This window comes from Syngnathus scovelli, chromosome 4 (assembly GCF_024217435.2).
Source record: "Syngnathus scovelli strain Florida chromosome 4, RoL_Ssco_1.2, whole genome shotgun sequence".
In the NCBI taxonomy this organism is placed as follows: domain Eukaryota; kingdom Metazoa; phylum Chordata; class Actinopteri; order Syngnathiformes; family Syngnathidae; genus Syngnathus; species Syngnathus scovelli.
In genome coordinates, this window is record NC_090850.1 from 22,302,441 (window position 1) to 22,322,237 (window position 19,797).

The 19,797-nt window shown below is 40.3% G+C and overlaps 2 protein-coding genes across 9 annotated transcripts in view; one reads left to right on the forward strand and one right to left on the reverse strand.

Annotated features, from left to right (window-relative positions):
- Nucleotides 1-3,688: 3,688 nt before the first annotated feature.
- tdrd3 (tudor domain containing 3) lies at nucleotides 3,689-10,383 on the reverse strand. 4 transcript variants are annotated; one of them, XM_049717973.2, is made up of 13 exons: nucleotides 10,179-10,383; nucleotides 9,410-9,512; nucleotides 9,076-9,141; nucleotides 8,440-8,597; nucleotides 7,065-7,206; nucleotides 6,900-6,971; nucleotides 6,682-6,825; nucleotides 6,399-6,536; nucleotides 5,968-6,139; nucleotides 5,648-5,770; nucleotides 4,716-5,566; nucleotides 4,499-4,624; nucleotides 3,689-4,326 (listed from the first exon to the last, which is right to left on the reverse strand). In XM_049717973.2, the coding sequence occupies exons 1-13, from the start codon at nucleotides 10,214-10,216 to the stop codon at nucleotides 4,210-4,212; spliced, it is 2,250 nt and encodes a 749-aa protein (XP_049573930.1). In that variant the 5' UTR covers nucleotides 10,217-10,383; the 3' UTR covers nucleotides 3,689-4,209. The 4 variants fall into 4 exon arrangements, with proteins under 4 accessions (XP_049573930.1, XP_049573931.1, XP_049573932.1 ...); XM_049717974.2 differs by having other exon boundaries at nucleotides 4,494-4,624; XM_049717975.2 differs by having other exon boundaries at nucleotides 4,213-4,361.
- A 650-nt stretch (nucleotides 10,384-11,033) lies between these two features.
- The window catches only part of LOC125967184 (protein diaphanous homolog 3), a 42,699-nt gene continuing 33,935 nt past the window's right edge, over nucleotides 11,034-19,797 (forward strand). For 3 of the 5 annotated variants that reach the window (XM_049717966.1, XM_049717971.1, XM_049717967.1), the window contains exons 1-17: nucleotides 11,034-11,201; nucleotides 11,452-11,622; nucleotides 12,105-12,137; nucleotides 12,497-12,676; nucleotides 12,774-12,878; nucleotides 13,130-13,260; nucleotides 13,617-13,691; nucleotides 13,872-13,941; nucleotides 14,959-15,095; nucleotides 15,386-15,491; nucleotides 16,240-16,350; nucleotides 16,470-16,588; nucleotides 16,808-16,924; nucleotides 17,738-17,856; nucleotides 17,930-17,994; nucleotides 18,168-18,272; nucleotides 19,032-19,352. In XM_049717966.1, coding sequence (XP_049573923.1) covers nucleotides 11,494-11,622; nucleotides 12,105-12,137; nucleotides 12,497-12,676; nucleotides 12,774-12,878; nucleotides 13,130-13,260; nucleotides 13,617-13,691; nucleotides 13,872-13,941; nucleotides 14,959-15,095; nucleotides 15,386-15,491; nucleotides 16,240-16,350; nucleotides 16,470-16,588; nucleotides 16,808-16,924; nucleotides 17,738-17,856; nucleotides 17,930-17,994; nucleotides 18,168-18,272; nucleotides 19,032-19,352 — 1,923 coding nt within the window. In that variant the 5' untranslated portion in view covers nucleotides 11,034-11,201; nucleotides 11,452-11,493. The remainder of the gene's footprint in view (nucleotides 11,202-11,451; nucleotides 11,623-12,104; nucleotides 12,138-12,496; nucleotides 12,677-12,773; nucleotides 12,879-13,129; nucleotides 13,261-13,616; nucleotides 13,692-13,871; nucleotides 13,942-14,958; nucleotides 15,096-15,385; nucleotides 15,492-16,239; nucleotides 16,351-16,469; nucleotides 16,589-16,807; nucleotides 16,925-17,737; nucleotides 17,857-17,929; nucleotides 17,995-18,167; nucleotides 18,273-19,031; nucleotides 19,353-19,797) is intronic. The other 2 variants (XM_049717968.1, XM_049717972.1) reach the window with 1 other exon arrangement.

The following is a 19,797-nucleotide window of genomic DNA, read 5'->3' on the forward strand; positions in this document are numbered from 1 at the left end:
ACTTTGAGCAGATTTTCAGGAATAATTTGGAAACATTTTTGTCAAACAACCCGGACACATCCTGATTGGCAACTAGCCAATGTTTCATTTAATAAAATGTTTTAAAATTGTGTTGAGCCATGAATGGGTTTGAATCTGGGGAAAATAGAGAATGATACCCTAAAAAAATGAAAAGTGGGTTCCCTGATTTCAAAACAGGGATTAGTAAATACTGTTCAAATAGTTTAAACAGATGAATTGTAATAAAAATTGCTAGCAATATCTCTGTTTTTAAAAAGTGAAGGCAATTTATAATTTTAGTAATGACACAAAGTCAATGCAAAATATGTCTTTGCGGGCCATACAAAATTATATGCGGGCCCCCGGGCCTTGAGTTTAACACCTGTGGTGTAGAGCCAAGCGGTTCTGGAACAAATACATTCAAATCTCAGCTCACTCAACCTCAAAAGTCATTTTAAATCCAAGTTAAGAACATGTTCGACACGTCCAACCCGATCGGCCTCATACACACCTCAATCGCAGATTGAAATGTGGTTTAGTTGGTGTCAGGTTCTGCTGACGGACATTTCTCATCTGCCACTTGGCAGTAGGCGAGTTCATTGAATCACTCCCTTAATTAAAATTGTCATACAAAAGGATTTGTTTGGTCGTCATGACGTCTGGCTGCTATTGTTTGAGCATCGTACAGTACGTACACGACATCTATTGTGTCTATTGTGTTCAAACACGTCACTTCTAAAACACAAATGTTTTACGATATTTGAAAAAAGATTAATCAACTGATTCATGAAGCACATTTGAAGCTTCATTTTCCAATCACAGTTGTCTCGTCAACTGCAGCGTTATCACAAAACTAAAATTAATTGAGTACGTACACGACATCTATTGTGTCTATTGTGTTCAAACACGTCACTTCTAAAACACAAATGTTTTACGATATTTGAAAAAAAATTAATCAACTGATTCATGAAGCACATTTGAAGCTTCATTTTCCAATCACAGTTGTCTCGTCAACTGCAGCGTTATCACAAAACTAAAATTAATTTAGGGTGTGTTGACTGTGGATTGATACACAAATCCAAATTTCCTTTCATTTTCAGTTGTCTTAGCTTTCAGAGAACCTTTTACTCTTCACCATATGCTACCTCGTTATACAAATCACTTAGTAGTAGAGAATTGCCATGACACCCATCCTCTCTGTTTATGGTGGATTTATTTTTTTTTCCCTGCTTGCTGAAAGACACTCTCTACTGTTCAAAGGTTAATCCTTCTGTGCTTCATCAGACAAAGGCGATTATAAGTGACACACTGAACCCTAATTTGGTGTTCTTTGCTTTTCTCTAAGAACTGATATTCATTTTGTTTCAAATCAGTTTTTGGCATTGCAGAAGCTCATCAACATAAAATTCGCACAGATGATTTGGATCTCCGCTGTATGTTTTTAAGTTCATCATTGAGGTCAGTGGGTCGAGCACCAAAGAACCTCTGGTGCTCATTAGAGATCCACACGAGAATGTATGTTTTAAATTATTTACAATGTTTGAAGACTTTCCAACCTCAAAGAAGAATGAAAATGTGACCAGTCACTGTGAAAATAAACAGAACCATTTCAGGGCTGTGAATATCCAAGAGGCCTTTGAAGAAGATATGAGTCGGAAAAGATCAATGGTGGATTATCAATACGTGGCAGGAAAACGTTAATCGATAACACCAATCCAAAACTCCAACAGGATAATCTCACAATAAAACTGAATACCGAAAAAAGAAAATCTTGTAGGAAGTAACACTTCTAAAGACACAGAATATCTGGTTTCATTTAGTTTGCCACTTCAAAAACATGACAGGAAACGCAATATTCATCACAGATGGCCTCGACAGATTTTTTTTTTTGAAAACACTCATGAACGTCAATATCCAGCTGCTGATTCATCAACTCACCTTTCCAAACGAAGGCGCTGTTTGAACATTAGGCAACAAATGTTGGCGGACTGACCCGTGTAGGCCACGGTCGGATGGGCACCGAGAACATCCATTAGCACTTGACAGGCAGCCAGTACCTTGCTCATTATGTGTTGAACCTCGCTGCTGTGGAAACACGGATGCTTTAAACCCTGCCAAACTTTGTCCGTATATGTTATTGTTGCATCAGTCAGTTTCACGGCCATTATGGGGGTCATTAAAAGGTAATGTTTTTAGCTCTCGTTTGGGCTGTTAGACCGCTGCTCCTCAACAATGCGAATAAATGAAATTTATTCACTTGACAATCAATATAAACATTGTGATTGTACACCAAAGGGATTAAATAAATCAAATCTCAATATGTGCTCTGCAGCAATTACATGTATTTTTTAATAGGCTTCTGTTTACGAGAACTATTTTTGCATAATTCCAAATAAGTCCAGTAAAAACTTTGATGTTTGACTTGACCAAAGATGGAGTCATTGCAGCAGGTGGAACTGCTGACACAGGGGTCCCAAAATGGGTAGAAATTATTCCGTTCGAAGCAAATTCGAACGAGGTAAGCGACCGTGTCCCAGGTTGGTTTTGGTCAACGTTGCTTTTGTTACAACTTGCACTGTGCGAGAGACGTTTTGCAATTCAAAGTTACTTGTTTACATGTAATGCCACACTGATAGTAGCCCAAAAAAGTGGCTGGGCTATATAGTTGGGGAGTGAAAAGTTTGCATGAATTTATTTCACACTCATGGATGAACATTAGAAAATGTGATCAATTCTAAATTAATTAGAATTATTAGAAAGAAAATTTTAGGGTTGACTTCCTCTAATCCTGAAATGTAACCAATGTAAACTTTTGAATCTAAAGTCAAGAAAATGTGTCAATTCTCTCGAATGTTTGGGTTTGATGTAAAAATGTTACAAGAAAGGACACATTTACGGAGATCACATGGTTCAGATATCACGGCCACAAAAGGGACCGTGGTGGGGGTCAGGTAAAACCAAAGATAATGGTCTTTGACGATGAAAAGTGACATGAGAAGCCGGCAGAGAAAAAAGATGTTTTTGTGGTCTTCTCTCGTGGGGCGCAAAGCATTCCTCTAGCTGTGAAGCTTATCAAGTTGCAGAACTGGTTCGGATTCAAAATGAAATAAATTTAAATTGGTCTGATTGAAAATCTGTACTTGATGAATATCTGGACAGTGTGACATAATCAGTCACAATGGAGTGACGAGCTTCAATTTCAGTTCCTCTTGGATAACTTTCCATATCACCACACATTCATTATTCATCTGCATCTATTTGGCGCCTCAGTAGGAAAATAAAGCAAATCTATTGGACCGGTGACACAGTATAGCGCCGAAACCTCCATTGAACTCTTTGCGCATTGTGCACGGGTCTCCTGCTGCAGGTGCGGCTGTAATTGGAAGCCGGGCGCAGAATATTTCCTGATGTGTACAACTTGTCCCTCACGCAGCATTTGTGTGACGCTTGAAGAAGGAAACCTTTTGTCATGTGCAAAATGATATCTGTGCAGTGCAAGCGGCTCAATTACAGGGGAAGCGATTGTTTTACACGGGTGGGATTTGCTTCAAAGAACAAAACCAATAAGCGCGGCGCTGCTTGCTAAAGTCGCTACAGATGAGCGCTGGGGACCGAACAGCCCCAAAAACCCTTTGAGCTTTCTTTTACGTCATTTTCATTTGTTCAAATCCAGAATGCAACACATGTGCTCGGTAGATTAGGTTTTATTTCAAGACATCCATGCGCTTAACAAAATCGAGTGCTCGCTGTTTTTTGCATTGTAAGCCCTTTGAAAAGCCCGCCGTGTCTGTGAACGAACGGTCAGTTTAGGAGTCACTCGGGATTCACCAAGAGAGTCCAAATTTGTTCGAAAAGGGAATCATTTGACGAAGGTAATTTCTACATTCCGATTGCATCGAATAAGGAGAGAGTTCAGAGGAAGACATCCATCTGTTACAGTCGTTACATCATTCCAGCAATATTTTTTTATTTTTTTATTTAACAGCCTGTCAGATGGGCTGTTGAACGTATATTAGAAATAATAATACAAGGTTAGAAAAATATCCGAGCGGATATAAATGAGATGTTGAAAATTAATTCCTTAATTCAGTTCATAGTTGACCCATTTTCTAAACAGTGACATTTACAGAAAAGAAAAAAAAATAATACCACTGAGGGGAAGACCCTGCAATTGCATGTAAATTCACCTGCCAGGCAAAAATGTTGCCATCAATCCCGCGCCCGGGGCGGTTGGTAATACTGTTGTGTTGGTCTCGTGCGCCTCGGTTGTCCATCCCCGCCGCGGCGAAATTCTAGGGAACTGTCGTAGTAGCCGTCATCTTCCTCCTGACGTTGGGCAGTTAACAGTTGAGAGTTGTTAGCTGAAATGTGATTTCATTGATTTTTCATGACAATGCGTAGTAGCTTCCGCATCATGGGCTTTTTTTTTTTTGCCCAGCAATACGATATTGGGAGACAATTTGAAATGTTTCTGTGAATGTGTCATTTTTCACCTTACCAAGATGTCGGCGCTGACAGGCTTGAGGTTATGGAGGAGGACTTCTTCGCAGTTTCCATAATCACTAAACACCACCACGGCTGTCGAGCCTGACGGATGCACAGCATCGATTCTGGCGTGGTAGAACTTTTTTTTCCCCATGTGTCAAGACAAAGCAAAGTGTCAATTAAAGTCTGCGGCAATTTGTGAGCTTCAACTGAATGGAGCAAATTCATACCTTACTGTCTTCCCAGTAAAGAGCAAGGCATTGATCTCCGGGTTTCCACGTCCGATCGACATTCCAACTTTTCATCCCTCCTCGAGGACCTTTACCGGGCCCGGGCTTTCTTCTAGGCCCGGGGTTATTATGAGGGTTCCGCCTCGGAGGCTGATCCCTGTAAGTAGGACTGGGTGTATTGGTTGTCTTGATTGGCCCGGTCCTTATAGGTAGCGCGTCTCCATTTTGGTAATTCGATGGAGCTCCTGTCGGCAATTGTGAATCCTGCAAGCTTCCTCCCTTTGGTGGCGCGCTATCCTTTTGACGTGCGCCACAGTCAGCTCGGTCAGCTTTGCCCTTCTTCCTCAAGTGGTTTGGGATGGGGTGAGGGATTGCATCATTTGCTGAAGGATTTGACAGTTTAGATAAGGGCGCGTAGTCCTTTGGTCCTCTCCGAGGAAATGGGCCAGCCGGGAACCCGACGTCATCATTTCTTGACCGCTGCGGAAAGGATCCGACTGATTCCATCTGATGTTGAGTTTCCTTCCTCAAAGACGGCGTCGAGGCAATATGCTCGTCGTCTATCTCTTTCCTGTCATTCGGTTGTCTGTCCGGGGTTCCCCGCGACGACCTATCGTGACCTTTCCACTGCTGCTGGCCCGATGAAGTTTGCGAGGTTATACAGTTCGAGACGGGCTCCTGGCCTGGTTTGGGAAAGTCTGCGTCCCTGTGAAAGCGGGGCGGTCTGTCGTTCTTTTTTTGCCGATAGTCGTTATGTGAGGAGAACTTGGCGTGAGCGGCTTCTTTGGAGTTAAAGTCCGAGCCGTGCCAATTGTTGTTCTCAAGTCTCTGGGGGGGCTGGCTCTTTGACTCTGGAAACACACAAAAAGACGCCAATCGATGTGCTCTGCAGGAATTCGAGACCGGGCGGTAAATCACTCGGCTTTACCCACCATCGATGGAGAAAACGCCCATCTTGGATTCTAGGAAGTCAAATAGCGTACTCGGTCCAGAGGGCCTTCCTCCAGCCTCCTCCTCCTCACCATTTCTGAACCGGCCTCTCCCCCTACCTCTGCCTGAATGAGCCCCACCCCCAAATAATTTGTTACAGACAAGCGAGCGATTCAAAGTCATAATACACAGTGTGACAACTTTCATCTCTGAGAAGGATTTGAAGAACTTTTTCTAGCTAACTACAGTATATACGTCCATTTAGGTCCACCTTTGCTCCCACTGACAAACAAATGAAATCCCACATCTGTCAATTACAAACCTCGAGGCTGAGGCTTGTCTGCGCCCGCAGAGTTAGGCCTGCTACTGGAGGATCCGGCGAGAAGACTGTTGAGAGCCACCTCGAGATTGTTGTTGCTATCCATTAAGGCCTGTCTGGCTGCCTCCTTGTTAAAGCCCATATCGATGATGTCTCTTAGTGCACGCTCGTCCACCTGTGCACACGGAAAGAAACGCAATATGGTTGGAAGGAGCTGCGGGATGTTCATCTAAAACGAGTAAAAATAAATATTTTCTTTAGTATAAGGTTACAAACGGGTTAACATGTCTCAACATTTAAAACACTCAATGTTTTTACTAAAGAATGTAAAGCTGCCTGAACAGAGAATCCGTAGATATCAGGCTGTCTCAGCGCTGCGGTTATTTCCTTCTTTCAAGAGGCCTAAACATCTGACTAAAATCAAGTCTTCTCACCAGCTCCCGATAGTTTCCATCTTGTCTGTTTTCATGTCGCTCAACCCTGTCTTCCCGCTTATACTTGTCACGACTCCGTGATGTCGTGGTGGATAAATTGCTTCCTGCGTTTCCTCCTCCGCCAAACACACGGGGACCCTAACAAGGAAACATAAAAGAACATGAGGAACCAAGCTTGTGTGAAGCAAATAAAGAAAAAGCAATTATGCGAAGATGAAATTCAAGCTTAGGTCTACAACAAGCCAAGAAATGCAAGTCAGCGTGCGAGTCGGGTTTGAGCTACCTCTTTGCCTTTGGCCACCTCGGCGATAGCTGCCGTACGCTGCTTTGCAAACTCGTCATTCTCCTCAGCAGTCTTGACTACACTCTGAAGGGTTTTTCTCTCGTCAAGCTCTTCACTGTCCATTTCATCCTTCTTTGCATTCTTCTGCAGAAAGCAATAGTCTTTGTTAGTTTGGATTTTTTTTTTTACATCATAATTATCTTAAGGGTTGACCTTACCTGGCCAAATGGCAAAAAAGGAGGCGGCCCACCTTCTGCTCCGATGTTGTTTCTGCTGTGTTTGGCCAGACTCTACACGTAAAGTAATAAAAATATTAAAATGCGTTTCAAAACTATCCCTTATTTCAGCAAACGGGCAAAAAAAAAAAAAAAAGCAACCCTTACACGTTGCAGTTCCCATTTCTCCACCATGTGTTCCACCTCTCCACCAAGAATAGAAATGTTCGAGTCATCAAGGAGCAAAAACCCATTTCTAATCAGGACTGTACCCAGGAGCTTAAATTTTGTTCCAGGGGGAGTATTAAGGCTGAAAAGAAAACAAAATCAGACATTAGTGCACAAAAGCAGTTTGCTGAGAAGCTCAAGAAACACTTCAGTTTAATCATGACTGATCCTAGCGTTTTTTGAATTTATTTGTATACAAATCCAGATCATTCCAGATCTAGCGCAAGTCGTTCACACTAAACATCAGCTATCAGCTATTTTTTCACCAGATGCCAATCTTAGCAAAAAGAGGCAGGATTTATGATGAACACTGTCAACTATGGCAACGAACAAAGTGATCTGTGCCTGTCACTGACGACCCAGTTATTACAAAATCCAAGTCTTACCATGATCAGTATTTGAAATCAAAGGCACTGGGGGGTGTTGTCATGTTTCTGAAAAGTCTGACTTGACACGCGTAAAAAAAGACGCTTTCTTTTTTTGTTATCCAGACGATAATGTAAATTTGTGGGAAAGCACTCGACAGTTGGAAAAGTTTCCAGGATGCTCTGAGATCTTCTCCGTTTCATAAAACATGGCCTGGAATGACATATTTATTTTTCTGCCAAACAATTCCTTTCCTGTAGATTTACCAGCTACTTTTGCCTTTCCCTTATGTGTTTCTCCGTGCCATGGGGCACGGCCAATGGATTAGATATGCAGGCTTGGGTAGGACGACTAAAATAAGATCCAGATGTTTACTCTTCTATGTGGTAATAGACAAGCCCCTGTTCTCATTAGACCTGAGAATGCATCAGCCTCATTCATTTGGGAAACAAACTGAAAACACGGTTCATTTTTTCCCCATAAATTCAACTTCTTCATGTGACCACTGTGTAATTTTTATTTATCGACAGAGGGGTCCCAGCAATGTATGTAAAAAGGGGATTCGTTCTTCTGTGGTCTCGCTACCCATAAGGAAGTCAATGCCCTCCACTCAAGCCCCTCCACCTGTACAGGCTGTCTGGTCACCATGGTAGCAGTCACCAAGGACACCATTGCTTGGCTAGAGAAATAATTCAGGCTGGGAAAATGTTACATCAGCAGCTGCCACATGGAAATTGCAGATAAAGGGAAAACTGAATCGTGTGTCTGGCAAGTGACAAGTGTTGACAGGGTGGTGAACTGTGGACAGAATTTCACATTTGCACATGGTAGCAAATTGATATGTAGAGCGCAGATGGAAAAATAGTCATGTCACTCAAACGACAATATATAGTTAATAGAGCAGAGTTGAAATTATTTTTAAAAACGTGAGAAGGGGTGACTCAAGCACCTGATTTTGCTAAGTTGTTTAAACTCCACTCCAGTGCAGGTGGTATGGCCATCTGTCATTTGCAGGCGCAGCATTCGTGGCCCTCCCTGGGACTCGATGTCTTTCGGTGCGGAGATATTTCTCGACTTCTGCAGCTGGAGAACGCACGGACCCTCCAGCTGGCCATATAGAAAGATAGACATTGGCAAAAAAAGAAGTGCAGAAAATTAACAGCAGCAGCAAAGATTTTTTTTCTTCTTCTGTAAATACATGTCATTCTTGACTTCTTTTATCATGCTGCATTTGGAGAGCTTTGGAATATAATCACAACTGAGTCCATTTTTCATTTCTATTTCCTTGTTGAATGGAAAACAAGCAATCCATGCATGGCGAATTGGGTGGGAGGGAAAAAAAAATGTAACCTGTATCATGCAGAGTCATTCATACAAATTGCATGAGCTGCATGACGTGTATGCGTGGGTGGTGTACGTTACACATAAAATTATGTGTGGATCCACAAGAGCAATTTTAACATTTCCACTTGCTTGACAGCCCGTGGCTGAACAAACGTGGACCCATCTCTCATGTTTGAAAGTACGTTAGAGCCATCTAGTGACATTTAGAAGAACTGCAAGCCAGCTCAAATGTTCAACTCACCTTTTCAACCCTTCCACTATTGATGTCTGGTGGCAAAAATTTCCTTCCAATCAATCGGAGATCAGTCTGCAAAAGGAATATTGCTTAACTGAGAGACACCATCAACAAATGATTTACTTCCACTAGAATACGTACTACAAGGATAATAACTGCTTGCTGCAGACATCATTAAGGCTAATTCAGCATATTTGTTGTTACCATGACAACCAATACATTTGTTCTCCAATACATTTGTTCTCCAATACATTTGTTCTATCGCCTCAGTATATTGAAATGACAAAGACACACGTGCAGGACCTCTGAAGTTTATAGAAGGAAATATTTCTAAACTCACATCAAGTGCAATGCTAATGACATCTTTAAGTGTAATATTCTCAGCAGAGCCTTTCAATTCAGCAGAGCCTTCCAGTTCAGCAATGCCTTCATCACTGAGGTACCTGTGAAAATAATAAGTTCATCAATTGATATAACACATGCACCCTGTAGTAAAATGCCATACATTGAGGAAAATGAAATTGTAGCCTTGAAAATTGCCCTTGTAAGTACTCCGGTTTCCTCCTACATTTCACAAACGTGCATGGAAGATAGTTTGGAAGACTCTAAATTGCTTAACATAAAACTTAAATAATAAAATGCAACATGATAGACCGTTTAACTGATCTGCACTTAAAATAATTAATTGTACAATAAAGGGGAATTGCAACGAAACTGAATACACCGTAAACAGGTCGTTACTACTATTATGATCACTGTTGATGTTATTATTGTTGTTACTATTATTGTTATTGTTAATAAACGTTGCAGCAGCAGCAGTCGTAGCATTGTTATTATCATTGAAGGACTTGTCGTAAGGACGAAACCCCGCCAACACACACTTCAAGTGGTTAGCCTACTTGTAATTACGTGCTACATAGTTATGGCTGGCTAAAACGTTGTGATCCTGCTTTGGCTTTGAAGCCAAAATCCCAATATTAACACATACTTAACATTGTGTTTTTGTAGATGTGGGGACTTTGTGGTTCTCCTCCAGCACGAAGTTCAAAACAATCGAACACGTTTTAGTTATCAATTTGTGGAGCAATATTAGCTACCATGCGACTTACCAGCCCTCGTTGGCCAGGGACTCCACCAAAGTGGACATTGTCGCCCAAGTAGACGGTAATATGATGACGTGGTAATATAGTCAAAGACATACAAAATAAATCAAATTGCGCGATACTCTACTACATATATCCGTAGGTTAATAATAATACCCGCTACGTCGAATAGCTTAAACGTCATCTACGTCACTATTATGAGACGGGACGGCGTGCCAAAGAGTTCAAAACAGTTCCCAGTTTTGCGTTGTCTTTCAAAGGAGTGGAGTACATTTTTAATTTCTGAATATTTCCAAAGGAATTTGAATATATTGCAATTCACGAACCCTAATTTTTAATGTGACATGCTGCAAGACATTTATGAAAGTGAAGTACTTTTTTCTTTGCTCACTTTGATCGTTAATGTCACAAAAAGACTGATTGATATAGCTCGATCGCTCACAAAGAAAATCAGGATCTTGCATAAGGTGTACCACTTTGTGAAGAAAACAGAAAACACTTTCGACAGAGTTTCTCAGTTAAAAATAATGTAACAGCTGGTTACACTAGTGTTACATTACACAGTAACACTGTCAGTTGTGCTTGTCCAGAATCATCTTATCCACTAGATGGCGATATATGCACATGTAAAACGGGCAAGAAGGCGACGCACTGTCAAAGAAATTACTAAACAATTCAATTTCTGCTAATAAATGTTCGGATAATGGATGGATGGAAGAATGTCGACCCAGAAAAAAAGAAAGAAAGAAAACGGGCTTTTGAAATTAAGTTATTTGACTGGCAGCATTGATAACCAATCAATTGCACGTTCAACTGAAAAAAGGAGGAGTTACTACATCGATGGTTCCGCCTCCACTTTTCAGAGGACGCGATTGGTCGAGTCAAACAGGAGAATTTTTACACCTCTTTGCGCGGGTCTGTCGAAAAGGCAAGTACTGTAGTGAGTTGTCTTACAACAGTTTTCGTACTTGGACGTAATCAGTAGACATAAAGCATATCTGCAAAGAGAGACTGCAACGTCTTTCCCAGGTTAGTGCAAAACGAACACGTTGACGTGACACTGACAGTGGCCAAATTGGATTAACGTTGTGTAAAGCTACCAGTAAATGAGGTTGTTGCAAACCTGCCATTGACAGCTATGCAGACAGTTGCTATGTGCGAGACGCCATCGCATCTGAATAATAATATGTCATCGACTTTATGCAAAACTGCAACCTCTATTTGGGTCTGTCCAGCCGACTTGCAGCGTTTGACAAGGATATGTTGGAACTCCACACAGGTCGAGGCCGTGACGTCGAGTAGATGCGCATAAGTCAACAACATGGACACTTACGGTCAGCGGTTTGAAGCTGCGTCGGGACGAGATGGTAAATCGCACAAGAAGAAGGCGTCTTCCTCTTCCCACCTCAGTACGCCATGCAGCGAGGAAGGAGACCGCAAACCCAAATTTGTAAGTTTTGCATCATAGGAACATTTTCCCAATATGGAGTCCTATGCTGAATTTCTCAGAGAACATGTAAAAACTAAAAAGCTCTTATTGACATCACTGCTTAATATGAACTTTATTTGCATTGCTGTTTATTAGCGTCATTATAGAGAAAAAGAATACTGCAAAATGGTTGATGACTCTGCACATCTTGGATTCACCGAGAGAGATTGTAAGCTTTAAGGGTTTTGTCTCATCACAACTATTCTACACAAGTTGAATGGATTAGTTTTGCACCAACGGTACCAGGACAGTGTTGTCAACAAAAATGTAATAATTTCTTGGAATAAAAAAGCATGAAAAACCTCCAGCTGTTCAAGACACAAATACTAAGATAACAGAAAAATCTTGATCAAAGTCAAAAAAAGTCAGCTTTATTGTATTACATGCAGGGCAGTGATACTTCATGAAAATTCATATTGTTTTTGTCTGTCCTCTATTCATAGCACCTACAATTTAGAAATCTCACTGATGACATGGTAAGATATTAAAAAAAAAAAAAACAGTCCTTCCATTTTCTTGCCTGCAGACTAACTAGCATAACTAGAACCACATACTAATTTGAAACTCTGTCATGTTTTTATTAGCAGACATCACATTCATTAACAAAGAAAAATATTTTCCTTTAATTAAAAATAATTACCAATCTTCCCTTCACGCTTTCTAACCCCATTCATGATTTTCTCTCAAAATACAAATGGGATTTTTTTTTGAATGCAGAATGCACTGTTGACTCTGGTAATAATTACTTTTTATCTAAATTAATAGTTATTTTCAATAGGCTCTGCCTTTTCATTTTATTTTGACTGTCTTTATTCCCTTTCCCCTTTGCTTCTAGCTGGACAGGTTTGCAAGCATTCGGATCCCCGGTGGCAAAAAGGACCGGCCACTCACACCGCATTCTAAATACAGTGCCCCCGATTGGTCCGTATTTTCATCTTCTAACTCCCAGTTTGAGGAACTTTCGTCAAAGATCACTTCAGAAAAGGAAATATTGGCACTGTTTGAAAAGATGATGGTATGCAAGTAATATCGGGACATCCTGTTGCCAAGGATATTACAAAAAAAAAAAAAAAACGTAATTGTGTTTCTAACTTTTGTCCATTCGATTTTAGGAGGACATGAACTTGAACGAAGACAAGAAAACTCCCTTGAGAGACAAAGACTTGAATACAAAGCGAGAAATGGTCATCCAGTATGTTTGTACTGCTTCAAAAACGGTGTGTTTGATATTTCAAAAGACGTTCATCCTCATGTTTTGTTGGCCATATGTAACAAGTCCCGCTTTGACGTACTTGAAGGTGCACTGTTTGCTTCTCAGCTTTAGATATGTTAATATTAAAGGAACCTCATGGCCGAGGCCTTGAGAACAGCATGTGTAAAGCTGCTATGTAGCAGAGAATTGTTGTATTACAAGATTTTTTTTTTTTCCTCACTTGCATGTAAAATATTTTCTTTTTCCTTCCTGCAGGGTAGTTTGAAAAGCAGCTATCAGATCTCGCCTCAAGAATTCCTGGGAGAACTCAAGTCTGGGGTGATGGAAGAACGTCTATTTGCCTGCCTCGACTCACTGCGTGTCTCACTGACGAGCAATCCCGTCAGGTACAGTGCGGCAAAGATAAAACGACTTCTTCCGACACTTTTTATTGCTCCCGTCGTTTGAATGAGAATTTCCCTCTTGTTTTGATTTCAATGATATGTCACAAGTTCCTTCACCTTTTTAAAAAGACCTTTTTAGAAAAGTCTCCATTTAAAAATTGAAGGTGACTCAGATAACAGTCTTCATTCTATAATAAATAAATGGATAAATAAATAAACACAAAAATAAATAGATAAAGGCTACATTTGTGCAAACTACTGGGACAAAATTATATTAAAAATATATATATATTAAAAAAAATTGATAGCATACTACCTAATTTGATGAAGTATCTCATCACTATTTGTTTTTTTTCCAGTTGGGTGCAGAGTTTTGGACATGAGGGCCTTGGACTGTTACTTGACATTTTGGAGCGATTGCTGGCCAACAAACAGTAAGTTTTAAATTCAAAGATGACTCGCCTTTTTTAATAAATGTTAGCAAAACAAGTCTTTGCTCAGACATTCTGTGCATCAATCTCTGAAAATGAATGACAGGTGCCAGGTTCTCTGTGACCCTGTGCAGGGTCAATCGTACACAAAATGGATTGATTATATTCATTTTCTGACCCTAGGCAGGAGAGGATCGACAAAAAGAACCAACATAAGGTTATCCAATGCCTAAAAGCCTTCATGAACAACAAGGTAAAATACACTAACACTTTTCTCGACTCCAACTTGCATTAATAACACGCTTGCACCTGACATGACACTTCATACGCAGCAATAGAGAAAAGTTGCGGCAAAGATGTTTACATTTGCAAAATTAGACTCTGCCTGTGTGCAATCATTTGAAAACAATGTCAATTAGGCTGCATTTAATTTGTGGCCCAGCAGCATTCCAATTATTTTGCCGAAGCCCCCCCCCCCCCCCCCCCTCCCCCATCGCTATATGCGTGTCAGTAAAGAGGAGCAGCGATGTGTCGGCTTGTTATTTTAGTAAACTAATTAAACATGTTCTCTTTGTTCTCCTTTACTGAAAGTGAGATGTAGACGCGGTCGCCACATGCACATGTTTGGAATCGGAATGAAAAGCATGTGTCATGATGGGATGGTGAAATTGATCATTTGCAGAGTTGTTTGGGAGCAACGCGATGTGGAGGCACAAATTAGGGAGCAGAGTTAACAAGCCAGAGAAGTCAAGTGTGAGGAGCTGAGACGCTGTTTTATTGTGTCTTCGACCGACACACACGTTCATGTTGAGGCATTCTTTTTGCAAACTCTGCTTTTATGCAGAATGAAAACTGGTGTTGTTTAATTGTATTTATATTAAAGATTATTATATTATTTATTTCTATTTACTTTTTATTATTAAAGATTTATTATATTATTTTTCTCTATTTATTTTTTATTATTATTATTTTTTTAATCATTTTTCTTTCTATTTATTGTATTTATTATTTTATAATGACCCCATTTTTATTTCCCAATTGAGCTAAAATGATTTTGCTACGGTCTAATACGCCATTAATCAATATCAAGGGCATGAAGAGGTCCTTGCAACAAATCTCGCAGAAATGAAACTTCCATCTGTTGTCCATCCACTATAATATTTTCCCCTCGTCGCTGCCGAGGCACAGTCGTCGTTTTCTTTTCCTGGGCCAAGTCATATGCTTGATTCGTTTCAGCGTGCAAATGAAACGATGTGCTTGTTTATTGCAGTATGGCTTGGATCGAATACTTGGGGAGGAAAGAAGTCTTGTGTTACTCGCAAGAGCAATAGATCCCAGCCAGTCGGCCATGATGACCGATGTGATGAAGCTGCTGTCGGCCATCTGCATTGTGGGCGAAGATAACATGTACGTTCTCATGTCATTTTGTTTTGGTTCAAACAAGAGTTACAATGCTTTGTTTTGTTATCGTAATTTTAAACCAAATGCTTTTAAACCGTTTCAATATTGGTGTAATACATCAAAGTTGAAAAAAAGCTAGAAATTATTTAGTACAAATGTTTATATTGTTTCATTATTGATTGATTCACTGCCCAATTGAAGCATCTACGTGTTTTAAAATGACAAAATAACGATTGATACGTTTTACATTCACCATGATGACCATTCACCACTCCTGCTTCTGATGTTTTCATTAGTTTGGAGAAGGTCCTTGAAGCCATCACCACTGCTGGGGAATGGAGAGGCATTGAAAGATTTCACCCCATTGTGCAAGGACTTCGAGATCGATCGGTGCAGTTACAAGTAAGAGCAAAGAGGCGGCCTCTCAACTTGGGAGAGCTATTCAAGTGGCATTTTTGTTTTTTAAACATATTGATTATGAAAATATTTTTGTTGCTTTTGTGTGTACCAAACAAGGTTAAAATGTTTTCACACATAATGTAGCTATCTAAAACCTTCATATAAAAAAAAAGGACATCTTTTACTTTACAATTTACTACCAGTAGCACTTCAACATGTCCGCCATCTAGTGGCCAATCATGGTATTACAACTTAGAAAGCCCTTTCAAAATCAATGTCATCAAATAGAAATAGAAGTAATACATAACGATACATATATAATGAATAATAATTACTTGTTCATCTTTTTCTGGAATCTCGTGTTGCTATGCTATTTTTCACCCACGACTTGACGCAATCAATAATTGATTTGCGTGTGACTATTGAAGCTGCAGGAAGCGGCAGACCCAGAACTAAACTTAGAGGCCAGCGAAAACCAGCTTCCAAATGATCCAATTTTCCCTTTGATTGACTGTTGGGTTTTATATGTCTACAGTTGTTGCATCAATATTAAAATCAGACCTCCCCAGTCGGAGGCTGGAGAAAATAGGCATGCATTAGTTATGTTTTTCTCCGTCCCGGGCGAAAAGCTCATTTACCATGCACGTCGGCGACTCGGCGTGCTCATCGGCTGTAAGAGGGATTCTGTTTGGCGCTGACCCAAACGTGCCCCTACCCGTTTTTAATGTTATTTTTCCATATTATATTTCAGGTGGCGTGCATGCAGTTAATCAATGCTCTCGTAACATCACCCGACGACCTGGACTTGCGGCTACACATCAGGAATGAATTTATTCGTTGCGGCCTTAAAGCCATTTTACCCGTAAGTACCACCCCGCTGACATCCCACTTGTTTGTATCCACACGTACGTTATTGATAAAGTTGTAACGCTCATATCTCCTTGCAACGTCTTTACCGTATATTCTTTATTTTAAACGTAGCAACTGTCATCGGTGAGGAACGATGCCCTTGACATTCAGCTCAAAGTATTTGAGGAGCACAAAGAAGAGGACATGATGGAATTCTCTCACAGGCTGGAGGACATCAAAAGCGAGCTGGAATATCCTTTATAGCGTTAACCCAATATAGCGAACGTTCACTCTTAGCGTGTTCTATTTAGAACAAAAATCCACGTCACATCGTGGAGGTCAAATATTTATGAATAGATATTAGTGACACACTTTGAGTGAAAAGGATGTTTTTTATGTTTTTTTTTTTTTTTATGGTTACAAAGCATTGCGTCCATGAATCTGCCAGTCCTCGCCTTGACTCTTTTTACTGATGCGGGGGACGTGTTCAATATTTTGCTGAATATGGTGAAGGACAGCAGTGCGGAAAACTATTTCATCTCCATACTGCAGCACTTGGTCCTCATTCGCAACGACTACTTTGTCAGGTGTGTTAAGATGGTGAAGGACAGGCCTTTAAAAGTTGACATTTCTGTTTTCCATCAAAGGAATAATTGTTCTGCACGTTGTGATGCATGTGATGTTACCTTAGAAACAACATACGGCACGCCACTTATCATTTTTCAAAGTCTTCAGACTCCTTGTATTTGATTTGTACATAGTTGCCCATCTGCTTGTTATTGTTTTTTTTTTTCAAACGCTACCTTTTGTTGAGTTTTTATTACCCAATACCCTTGCGAGGCTGAGCCGTATCGAGAATGGATGGATGGCCTCGCTGTGACCTTTTTTTAATCTTTCACACAAGAAATAGCGTGTACAGCGGAAGTTCGATTTAACGGACTAATAAGGAGACAGGGTCCGTCCGTTAAAGTCGTTTTGTTGGTTAAATTGTTTTCAACCGCGCACTTAGTGCGAGATCCGACCAATGTGAAATAGTGTGATCAAACATTGCTATATTTTTTACTTCACGACAACCTTTCACAGTCTGCGGACGGGGCCATTTTGCTCTTATAACGCCCATGTGGGCCTTAAAGGCTCCGAATGGCATCAACTAAGCGAGAGAATGTCTCTTTCATCTGATAGCAATCTAGTTTCCACTGCTCGAGAGTAATCCCCCCCCCCCCTCGTCTTCTTTTCTGTTACTTTTCAAAGTCTTTCGTTTAGTTGGATCACCCACAGCAGTGTGGGCTTTGACCAAAGTTGTCTTGATCAAAAGACGGAGCACTAATCAACAACAATACGGCTTGTTTTTCGCGGTCGCAGTTTTCTTACAACCTTAAAGTTTGACTTGTCACTCTCAGGTCACAATACTTTAAGGTCATCGAGGAATGCGTGTCGCAAATCGTTCTGCATCGCAGCGGAACAGACCCAGACTTCAGTTATCGTAAACGGCTTGACGTGGACTTCAGCCACCTCATCGGCAAGTCACTTTGTTTTGTACGTATTAGAGCTGGAAATTTGATTAACTGTGTTTTTTTTTTTTTTTTTAATAGAGGTTTGTGCCGAAAAGGCTAGATTTGAAGAGTATGAACAAAGAGCTTCTGAGCTGGCAGAAAAGGCAAGTATTGACATTCTGAAGGATTGAAGTCAGTTTGAGGAGCTTTCAATTTGTTGTTCATTTTTAACAAACCTATTTGTGAAATGGGTCACCAGGTAGCGCCCTTCAGATGGGAGCTTAAGTTCATGAACTGACATGTCCACTCTAAAATAAATGACACTTTTTTTTTTTAGCTTGATGAAGAGTTTGTAAAACGACAGGAGGTCCAAGCTGAACTGGTCAAGGGTGAAGAGAAGATAGCCGAGCTTCAAGCCGAGTTGCAGGCTTTCAAGTCGCAGGTATTTAATCTGGTCGTCTCGGGTAACGCGTATTTCCGATCACACGCAAAATATGTTTTATGATGTCAAACTTTGATTTATAATTGCCTACACAATTTCAAGTTTCTTACAATATATGGTGTTTTTTTTCTTTTTGGTAGCTAGGCTTTAATGTTTAATTTATTTTTTGTCGCACCCAAGTTTATCATTTTGATTTGTGTACTGGTAAACGGATACATAGTTTAATGGTCTCGGCACATGTCGGCCATTTCTGACGCTCTTATCGCCATTCCGTGAGGGCAAATTGTCTTAAAAGCAATTTCTTTTGACAACGCTCTTCCATTTTTTTCTGGCCCACTACCCCTGATCTGCTGCCTCAAAAGAGGATTTTCATTTTCTTTGCGAGATAAATTTTCAATTTAAGAGCAAAGAACACTGAAGGAATACTCAACTAGCTGTGTTGTGTAAATGGCTGTGGAAGTTTTAAGAAGGGTTCTTACACACACTCTGTCATGGGTCCTAATATTGTAACTCTAAACACTCACCATGAATCATTGAATCCGATATTCAACATCTCGATAAATCCTCCTCTCCATTAAAGCTGACGCTACGTTACAAACATAAATTGTGCTTGCATGGAATTTGTGAGCACTGAAGAAACCATTTTTTTCAAGTGTGTGACTTAACACATTTGCTGACAGACCATTCGGCAATTACCAAATCGAATGTTTTTTTTCCTCACTATCATTTTATGTGCGTAATTTTGATCCTTCTATCTAGGTTGGAGTTGGATCAGAGGTGTTGTCGTCATCATCTTCATTACCCTGTGGCTCTTTGCCCAGTAACCCGGCATCTGGTTTACCAGTTCCTCCTCCACCGCCTCCACCACCACCACCACCACCTCCTGCTCCACCATTACCTGGTTGTCCAGCACCACCCCCTCCCCCTGGAGTGCCTCCTCCATTTGGTGCCCCTCCTTTACCCCCACTAGGATTTGCATGTGCTTCAAAATTGTCCGCTTGCCTTCCGCTGCCTTACGGCCTCAAGCCAAAGAAGGAGTTCAAGCCTGAGAGCTCCACTAAGCGCCTGAATTGGTCCAAGGTGAGTACAAGCGTGACGACTTTTGAAAAATATAAACGCAGCTCCATTTTAAACAAGTTGGGTTAGCTTTAAAGTAGTGATGGCAAAATGAAGCTTCAAATTTGCTTCATGAACCAGTTGTATTATTATTTCAATTTTTTTCAAAATTCTATCCTGATATCTACAGTATTTACTGTTCATTAAGTCTTACGAGTAAATTACCAAATGTTTGTCAACCTTCAATTAGCTTTAAGCTAGGAATGGCAAAATGAAGCTTCAAATATGCTTCATAAACCAGTTGTATTTTTATTTCAATTTTTTCAAAATTCTATTCTGATAGCCAGTTTTTTCTGTTCATTAAGTCTTATGAGTAAGTTACCAAAAGTTTGTCAAACTTCAATTAGCTTTATTAGCTTTAAAGTAGGAATGGAAAAATGAAGCTTCAAATTTGCTTCATGAACCAGTT

Coding starts and splice junctions, on each gene's coding strand:
- tdrd3 (XM_049717973.2), bottom strand. CDS start 10,216: ATGTCCACTTTGGTGGAGTCCCTGGCCAACGAGGGCTG. Junction 6,140..6,398: donor ATGGAAACTATCGGGAGCTG/GTGAGAAGACTT, acceptor CCGTGTGCACAG/GTGGACGAGCGTGCACTAAG. Junction 4,327..4,498: donor CTGTCAGCGCCGACATCTTG/GTAAGGTGAAAA, acceptor GCCCAACGTCAG/GAGGAAGATGACGGCTACTA.